This window comes from Castanea sativa, chromosome 2, assembly GCF_040712315.1.
Source record: "Castanea sativa cultivar Marrone di Chiusa Pesio chromosome 2, ASM4071231v1".
NCBI classification, from domain to species: Eukaryota; Viridiplantae; Streptophyta; class Magnoliopsida; order Fagales; family Fagaceae; genus Castanea; species Castanea sativa.
The window spans coordinates 39763453-39773693 of record NC_134014.1 but is presented as its reverse complement, the minus strand read 5'-3'; the positions used below and the strand labels follow the sequence as shown (position 1 = coordinate 39773693).

Genomic DNA, 10241 nt, shown 5'->3' with positions numbered 1-10241 from the left:
GAATTGACATGACAATGCTGGACAAGAAGCCAGAGACTTCATGAACCATGATCCACATTTCAAATCTTTGCATGCTTCCCATTTGCCAACCCAATACGCAAATATTTAAACCAATATTTCAAGATACTGCTATCCATTGCGATCTCCAATCATCAGATTTCCCTGAGCTTGCTTTTTGCCGAGGAAAAGACAGTTAACGGACTGGAAAATCAGAGTTCTAATTGGCATCTCTTTCGAGTTTGGTGCACTAAAAATTCAGTTACAATTGAACTGCCATCTCGTAATGAGTATTTATTTACCCTTTTTTTTATTATTTATTTTTACATTGTTGAAATGAAATTTGAAATAAAAAAATATTGTAGGAAATGCAGAGACAACTAGAGAAAGAAAGATATAACACAAAGGGCATTACGTGATTCGTCCGCAAGATAAAGTCTTTGTTGGCTACATCTTTGATATTAACACTATATTAAATTACAATGACCCTACTAGGTTTATATAATAACTGTAGAGTCTAAGGTTAGGTTTGCATGGACTGAGTAATACAATTAAGCCTCTTGGACCAATTCATAACCTTTAACATACATAATTATTGCAGACAAGGTTTATAAGTGGTAAGGATGAACATGATGGCCTTGACATTAGAAAAGAGAAGTCTTACACTGTTCATCTGGTGATGGCTGCAGGGTTAACACAAACAACAAGATTAAAGAAGTATCTAGCAGAAAGATCTGCATCCACCAAGCATTCCTCTACATATTGAAAATCGCTTTCTTTTCCTGATGGTAGTTATTTATCCAGCCTTCAATCAACTTGATTTCAGTTGCCCTCTGCTCTACCAACCAATCAGGATCCTCTGCAGTTGCAGCACGTAAATCTATGTGATGGGCACCTGACATAGAGATGGGAAAAGGAACCAATTACATTTAGCCAAATTACGTGTAGCTATGATTCAACTATTCTCCTTACTCTCCTCTTCTTTCCCTTCCCCTCCCTCCAACCAACCGTAGAGTTAATGGCTCCATATAACAAAATAGATCAATCAAATTATTTGGATGTAGTGTCCTTTAGCTGATAGTAGCATCACATTGCAGGTTAAATAGTCATCTCTCTTCCCCTCATACACACACAAACAGAGAGAGCTATAGTGAACTTGCCAGATAGCAATAGCATATAGCAAGGGATGTCATGAAACAAGGTTTAACATTGTAGAGATCACTTCTTTAAAATTTCTAGACATTGAAGCATGGAGATTTTATCAAATTTCAAAAAAGAACTAACAGGCATTGAGATTGTATGATGTCCACCCACATCAAATTGTTTAGCCCACTTGCTAGGCCATAACAAAGCATAGAATCATAATTTTAAATCTAATAAAACAATGCAGTTGGAAAGCTGGTTTAACGCTAAACTGCTACTGTTTTCTAGGATTTGGTTTCATGTCATACAGTTATGGCAGCCATAATTTAGCACCACACCAAAACTACTTTGGTGTAGTAAAACAATAAAAGTAATCTCTGGAGGGTCAAAACCAATATTCTTAATCAAGGATGAGTTCACAAAATGCAATATATAATAATACAAATGATAAATTAATGTGTAAAAGGGCTAAAGAACACAGTCCAACCAATCTGAACAAACCTTCATTATCACTATGGTTCATTAGGAGGGGTGATTGGCTCAATTAATCAAGGAATTACAAACTGATGTGTAAACCGATGTTGGCCAACTAAAGCTGAACAAGCATACGAAATGAGGTAGGTATGATTTGATATTTTATTTGATTTGATTTATCAAGGGCAATTATGTAATTTCCTAATATTCTGGAATGGGCTGTGCTTATAGTCCATTGGGTCTTTAGTCTTATTATAAGTTTGGTTATTTAGTTAGGCTTAGTAGTAAAAACCTAAGGAGTCCAAGTCCAAGTCCAAGTCCAAGTCCAAGTCTTATTAGGGTCTTAAGAAATCTTAGTTAAACTAGGATTAGGTATTAGTCTTCTATTTAAAGAGTTGTAGTACTTTCTATTAAGTTGGTTACCGATTAATGTTTTCAAAATTTAAGAGTTATGAAGCTTCTTTTATGGTTTGTGTGATGCGACCTTCTCCGAGGTGTAATGCCAAGGAACCTTAGATGTGATGCTTAGGAAGTCTAGGTGTGATTCCTAGAATTTATTTATTTTCTTTGATTTTACTATCCACGGTTACTATTCACATCACTGTTCACAGCAACTCAAATCATGATTTTCACCTTTGTTTTCATTCCCAAACTCTATTAATCTTTATACCCTTTGGAAACCCTATAACCCCTATTATTTTCTATCCTTTCCCCACCAAAACCTAACCCAAATTCTTCAAAACCCAAGCTATACCAGATCTGCCCTTGGTGTTCTAAATCAGATTTTGTTGTTCCCTGTCCTACATCAGTATGATTTTTCAGTAGCAGGTTCCATTGGATTAGAGGGCTGTTGAAGATAGCAACCAAGTATTAGCTGAATATTTTCAGCAATGTCTCTTACAAAGTACTATAATGTGTACTTAAGATGAATTTCCTTGAAATGAGAATATTAAAACAGAAAGAAAAAACAAATATAAATTTAGAATCAACTATATGAAATATATAGGGAAACAATGTATGAGGAAAAATTGAGAGAAGTCTTTAAAAAATTTTCATAACATGACACCATTTATATAACTCAGATTGAAGGGGCTACAAGAAAAATTTGAGCCAAAAAGACATGATGTATCCTACAAAAACAAAAACGATCAATTTAGTTAAATACAATTAGTGGGAAAAGTGGCTTTGTTGGTTGATTTAAGAATCCACAATAATTTTAAATGCAACAGAACAAGCCAATTAAATTAAATTGTTGCTATTGAGATTGAGCCACATGTCAGAACTCATAAACATTAGGATTTCCAGTAAATTGTTCTTAAATTATCTATATTGTCATATCTTTCAACATTTGATGCCCACAAGTTGAACGGGAGCAACTAACGATAATATTTTTCTGAAATGTGACCAGGTAGGTTTTCAGAAAAATTATTATCAATCCAAAATTTGTAGATTTAAAGTAAATAAGATGGGTGGCTAAAGGCTCTCATGCTCTGAAAACAATTATTATGCTGGATATTATTAAAAATAAAAAGTCAATGTCAACCCACCAAACAGTCCCTCTCACAGATGCAAGTGAAGCCTATCATGGTTGATTTAAGAACAGAAGATGTGATCAGTCAAAGCATTACCTTCTTCAGTATTAAGAGCAACAATAGTTTCAGATATATTCTGCAGAACACTGCAACAGATGTCACATACAAAGATCAAATTCACATCGTGAATCTTTAACAAAACTAGCCATAATACAGGCTGAATGAGAGGTCACCTGCTACCACTCCATGGATCTAATAAGCCATTTGCGAAAATGATGTTACTTCCAAAGTTTTTCAGGGTGGCCTTGATGTCCTTCAAAATAAAATCCCAAAGACCAGAAATCATAATGTAGCATTTGAGAAGTAAGCATTCTTCATAATATGCATATGATGACTCAAAGGAATCAATCAATAGCATAGACCATGCTTTTACAAAAATGTTAATGGTTTCTGAAAATTTCTACATTTGATTTTAATATATGAAAATTCTCATAAGATCCACTTAGAAAAATAGGTTATGTAACTCCCCAACCAAATACATACTGCCAACAAAAAGAAACAGTAGTAGGCAAGAGCAAAGATTACAATACAATTTGAGTTAAATGGAAGGTATAAATTTGAAAAGCACCATCCACTTACATGTCCACCAAATTCTGTTGTTATCCATCTAGGCCTGGGTTTCACGCTGAAGTCCTTCCAGCATTCCTCTTGAAAGGAAGAGTAATTATAATCGAATGTTGGAAACATGCTCACATCCTTGCTACTAGACATTGGCATAACCATCTCAGTGCATGCCTATATTTTGAAAGGAAACAGAAAAGGCACTTGCATTAATAATAAATATTTTGATGAAGTTATTTGTGAGAATTCTTATCCAACCATTATTTTTTATTGTTTTTATTTTTTAAATACCACAGAACTCTAGACCTGCCAGTTCCAACCATCCAAGCCATGAGGATCCTCAGCATCCACTTCAAAGCAGTCAACATCTCCAGTATAATTGTAATAGACGCTTATTCCTTCAAATATGCGCTTTAGAATGCTAGTACCATCAGGAAGACTGTCAATCTTTCTACAAACCTGCAAGAAGAATTAAATGATATTTTAATTCATAATAACAAAATGCAAAGCTTTTGAAGCATACCATGACAGTATAGAATTCAGATGACTTTTCAAAAAGCAGTGATGAGGCCATAGACAAATAGACTTAGAGCTACATCAAAATTAGAATGCTTAAAAGCATACAGGTTCAAATTTATACAGAAAGTAGTATGATAAAAATTCTATATTCATCGAAACTTGAAAGAATGATGGACAGGAAGAGATTCTCACTTAGAAAATAGCTGGTCCTAGAGAAATTTAAACAATATTACAGAACATTGACATACTATGTATTGCAGAGTGGCGTCTAGCCTTTTAGTATAGGGTGTGGCAAATAATAGGAATGGAAGGACTTACAGTTAAGAGTATGAAAACCTCCGTATATGTGTGTACAGCCCATTAGATATTTTACAAATTGTATCATAACTCCCAACTAACCTCTCTTATGGGATGACCAGGCAAAGGCATCATAAAATTGGCACTATAAGGGTAGTTCACCATTGCCAAATAACTATAAGCAGAATCTAACCAGTCTGCCAGATCTTGTGTCTTGTTTAATTTCCTGTCAACTGCCTCCGATCAGTTAAGACACAACATACCCAAAAAAAAAAAAACTCTGCATATCTTCTATCATCATTAGCTAATAAACCAATAGGGCATACATTGTTTCCTTCTTTTGCTTACCGACATAAGTGGAAAGTTTCAGTCAATTTCAGGAGTCCATCATTTTTTTGACCCTCGGATACTAATGCATCCCAGGACTCCTTTATTGTGTTAAAACAGCTTGTACTTTCACGCTGTTGAAATAAAGCAAGTAACATAGTTATAATGCAGCACATTTATATAAACAAAAATAGTATAACAGAGATGAAAACAAATGGTGCAGAGTAACACAAACCTTGAAAGAATTGGAAACAATGTCGTAAAATGTTTCTGGCGGCACAATATCTTCAAACTGAAGAATTGGTGCCGAAGAAGCCAGTGCACCAATCGCAACATGAGGATACTTGAGCCTCATCCATGAGGCCAACACTGTTTCAATTCAAAAAGAGATCATATAAGAACATTTCTAGATGACACTCACACCCAATACATATTCCTTTATTCAATCGACCAATACTACACATATTAGCAAACATTTATAGAAAAGAATGCAATTGCAAACATCATTTCTTCCTTTCCAAGCAAAAAGACTATCAATGTACATAACTATTTCACCAAAAACAAAAAATTTGTGCCACAAATGACAACATTTCACTTACTTCCACCATAGGATCCACCAAATAACACCACAGGACAAGCCTCCGCTGACAAATTTCGCTTCAGCTCCCTAATCAACACGGCGAAATCAGCGAGGGCTTGGCCAGCCGTAAGATAGGATAAGGTAGTGGCATTCTTATATGCCACATCTATACTTCCATACGGCATCGATTCACCATAGTACCGGTGCTGCCCATCAAAATTGATTCAACCTCAATCACACATTTTACATTCTAATCAAACAACCTCTTACGACTAAGTAATTACACTTCCAATATTAATAACATGAAATTTCACGCCAATAGACACCCTCTTAATATTTCTAACAGAGACGATAACATCAACAAAGAAATTTCGAATTATAACTAAGTTCTCACTTCGGGAAAAACGACCATGGCACCGAAACGAGGAGCGATTTCCCAGACGAAGCCGGTGTTTTCGGCGAACCATTCGATGTCTCCCTCATTGCCACAGTAGAAGAAGATGGGCCCAAGGCGCTCCGGGCCCACCCAGCTCTCGGTGTTGATGAGGTACCGCTGCGGAAAATTTGGGAGCTCGGAGAAGCTGAAGTGGTCGAGTCGTTGCGAAAAGTACTTGGTTTCGTATCGGTACTGTTGCTGCTGATTCGGTGGTTGTGAGAATCTGCCGAGGAAGCGTGGGGCCCATTTGGAGGAGGGACGGTTGGATTTGGAAGGCTGTGATGCGAGGGACGGCTGAGATGATAAGGTAATGGTGACGAGAAAACATAATAGGACGACGAGAATGGTTGGTTTGACTTTTGTTGTTGCCATTTTCTGATTTTTCTGTGAGCTCTGTCCTCTCCTCTGTTGTGAATTTTTGAGGTTGTTGGGGGAGGTTGTACAGTGAAGGGTGGGACTCAGGTGTTTGAGAGTGCAGCGAACTAAGGTGGTCCCATAGTTATGGGATTCGGAAAGTGTGTGATTGATGAGAATTTCGGAAAGAATGTTGATTGGGTCAGAGATCAGAGTGAGTGCTAGTGGTCTTGGATTCATCCGATTTTCACTTGAAAGTCTTATCCGTTTCAACTGAGGGTGTCTATTTAAATCCTACTCCGTATAATTTGAGTAGAGAATGACTCTAGGATTTAGAAGTGCGATCGAGTATTACTAGGATAGATAATTTGCCACAATTTTATGGCGAGTTATCTAAAATTTAACTATGATAAAATTAAACTAGAGTTAATAAGTAGATATAATCTTTTTATTTTTAGTAAAACAAGTTGGTAAAATCTAAATTAGCTTCATTTCGGTTTGAAACTTTGAATCATAATCTTTAAATAGATGCTCTTTTGTAATTGACATCACTCTACCTTATCCTTATGTCAAAGTTATGCTCAAAGTAAAACATATCCTCTCCAAGTCCCAAACTAAAAAAAGTTCTCGGCCTAGAGGCTAAGGGGGCTATGCTTTCTTGGTTCTAGTCTTTAGTATTTTTGTTTCATTTCTCTTCGAGAAAGAGGTTTGCTTCCCTATAGTAATACTGTTACTAGTAGGGCTAGGGTTTTTTCCTTATGTGGGGTGGGGAAACAATTTAGAGTAGGGATGGAAGACCTAACTCGCAGATGTGATAATCTATCTCTATATGTGAGGGAGGGTAGGAAGGTTGTTTTGTCGAAGAAACGCCAAGCATCAGGGTTTGTTTTAGCAACAAAATTTTATACGAAGAGAGCTTTAAATATGGAGGCAATGGCACATACTTTTCGACCCCTATGGCGTACAAAGGAGGGTTTTCACAGTACAAACGTGGGAAATAATCTTCTTTTATTTGCCTTCAATTTGAAGGTGGATGCAGAAAAAGTCATTCTGGGTGAACCATGGGCATATGATAGGCACTTAGTGGTAATACAACGCTTTGATGGTAGTAAGTCGGTGAAGGAGCTAGAATTCAAGTTCTGTAAGTTTTGGACTCAGATTCATGATATTCCTTTCTAGTTCATGACCCAGGAGATTGCGTTGGAAGTTGGGGAGACTATTGGGCCAGTTACTTCTCCACAGGACTTAACTGAAATGGAGGGTGGTACGTTCATGCGTGTCTGAGTTACAGTTGATACTACTTGTCCACTTTGTCAGGGGAGGAGAGTAACGTTTGGGGAAAGTCAGGAGGGTTGGGTTTCTTTCTAGTATGAACGGCTGCCTAATCTATGTTTTTGGTGTGGCATGTTATGGCATGATGACAAGGACTGTGAAATATGGCTAAAAAGCAAGGGCACCCTCTCGATGGATCAACAACAATTTGGGCATTGGATTAGAGCTAGTCCTTTTAGTCCGACAAGACGAAGGTCCATAGAGGTGAAGGTTTTCGAAGCGGAGGGCATAAAGAACCGAGCTTCAAAGTTAGTGCTGGTGGGTCGGGCCGGCAATATAAGACAGTAGTAGTAATCCTCCATTATTAACCAACGGGGATGTGATGGGTGTGGTGGGGGAGGACAAGGCGAACGGTGGAGGGGCTAATGGTGGCCGAAGGACGAGCTTAATTGGATTCAAATTTGGATTCCTCCGGGATTAACGGGAGTTCAAATTTGAACCAAAAACCTACGGATTTTGAGGCTATAATAGAGGAAATTGATAAGGATCTCTTTGAGGGTCAACTCAATTCAAATCCTATTGTTGCTGAAATTGTTCACGAGATCAAAGGAAGTAGTTTAAGGAGAGAGGGGAGGGAGGAGCTAGCTGATTTATTGGAGAGAGTAGCGGGTCATTTAAATGAGCAGGTTAATCACTTTCCTAAAAACTCTGATGGTGATGTGGGGAATGCATGGTTTTCAATAGGGTGGGCTGAAACTAAGGAGAAATGTAAGGGCGCGAAATCAGGAAAAGGAAAAAAATTCAAAAAGGAGAGGTGAAAAAGGTAAATCAACAGATGGGCCCATGATCATAAAAGAACCAAAAAAAGGGCAGTGGACTAGGCTTACGAGTAGGCCCATTTCGGAGATGATGGTGGACGTCCCTATTGGAAGTAAAGGCCTAAAGCGTAAAACTGAGGAAGCTAATTGTGATAGTGAGACCTTACTAGACATGGAGAAGAAGCTTAAAGTAGATGAGGAAACAAAAAGGCTAAGTGCTCTCTTTGCTACACATCTAGGATGGTTTAAGTCTTCAAGAAACATGTTGTGCAAGTCAAGAGTTAAAATCATGCAAATCTGTGAAAGAAACAAGTGAAGAAGTGCTGTATTTTAAAACTCGACAGTTAGCATCTATCGAGGTTTAAAATGCAAATTTAGTCCAATGCAAATTTAGTCCGATGTTTGACAGCTGCTCGACAAATACCCTATCTATCGAGATTTACGAAAATTAGTTTTTCAGATTTGATTTCACTCATATGCATGTGTATATGTTTAGGCTTTCTTTTCTCACAACAATAAACATATATAAGAATTATTTTAAGGGCAGTCTAAGATGATGCAAGTAAATGCAAAAGGTTTTCTAAAAGCATATTGTGACTAGAGACATATGCCCTATTTCATCTTTCTTATGAAGAAGTTGCTGCATTTGTACGCCGTAGGGTTTTGTAACCAAGGAGTTTCTTGATCTTCATCGTGTGGATGAACTGAAGAACTTTGCAGTCGACATCCTTCTCAAGTTGGTATGTTAGTCATGTACTTGGATCTGTGCATCGATTGGTTAGTCACGTACTGGGAGCCATGCATATTAAATGAGCGATTGTCACTACAGAACAAGTCCAATTGGGTATTGGGGTAAGGATTCAATTGTAGGTTGGTATAAGGTACTAAGATTTCTTTACTTGTAATTGCTTGTTGTGATAATAATGGATTTTTGGGAGTGGTGACCTTAAAATCATCCGGTGGAGTTTTTGCTTTGGAGGTTTTCCCCATTCGTAAACAAATCACCATGTTAACTTTATTTTTCACTGCATTTAACTTAGTTGGTGATTTGTTTGTGCTACCATGCGTATTACATGTAATTGAATCTAATTAATTTCATTTGGCTAAATTAATTGATTGAGTTACCAAAGGGGTCAATACATTCTTGGCCTATCAAGTGGTATTAGAGCAGGCACACCTTGATTAAGTTTTAATCTTTGCTGTGTGATCCATTGACCCCTGTTTGTCATGGATAGAGGACATTCTCTTATTATACCTCCTTTAGTTGATGGCACTAACTATGCATACTAGAAAGTACACATGAGAGCTTTCTTACCAAATAAGAAATGCATTCTCTATCTCAAAAGAATCTCAAAAGAAAACCAAACAAGGAAAGAACAAAATAAGGAAATAAGCAAGGTATTATTCTTGCTTGCCATAATTTCAAAACAAAAAATGAATATTCTAAACTTGAAACTTATCTTTCATGTGTCCAAATCTATTAAAAAACATCGTCTATAAAAATTTTCAATCTTTATATGCTCAAACTTTACTAATAGACTAGTATGTAGCCTCATACATATGCACAGATATAATAAAAAAATCATAATTATATAATTCAAATATAAATTTTTTTTAGAAGATGTTCAAATTATATAAGGTTACACTTTTTTTAAAAATCATACATTTCTAAAATATGTAATGGTTTCTCATTTTATATATATATATATATATATATATATATATATATATATATATATATATGATTTATAATTTAATTGGTTTTAGACTTTTCGGTTTTTGCACCCAATAATTCACTTGCCACAAACATTAAAATTTAGATGGACACGTGGCAAAAAATTGGACTTCAATTGAAATCCAATTCAGAATCT

At 36.4% G+C, this 10241-nt stretch overlaps 1 protein-coding gene across 1 annotated transcript; it reads right to left on the bottom strand.

The window, feature by feature from the left end:
* Positions 1-416: 416 nt before the first annotated feature.
* On the bottom strand, positions 417-6382 carry LOC142625750 (uncharacterized). The gene is made up of 10 exons (XM_075799460.1): positions 5885-6382; positions 5510-5696; positions 5146-5279; positions 4932-5044; positions 4686-4809; positions 4074-4226; positions 3786-3941; positions 3380-3459; positions 3243-3292; positions 417-892 (listed from the first exon to the last, which is right to left on the bottom strand). The coding sequence occupies exons 1-10, from the start codon at positions 6296-6298 to the stop codon at positions 753-755; spliced, it is 1551 nt and encodes a 516-aa protein (XP_075655575.1). The 5' UTR covers positions 6299-6382; the 3' UTR covers positions 417-752.
* Positions 6383-10241: the final 3859 nt, after the last annotated feature.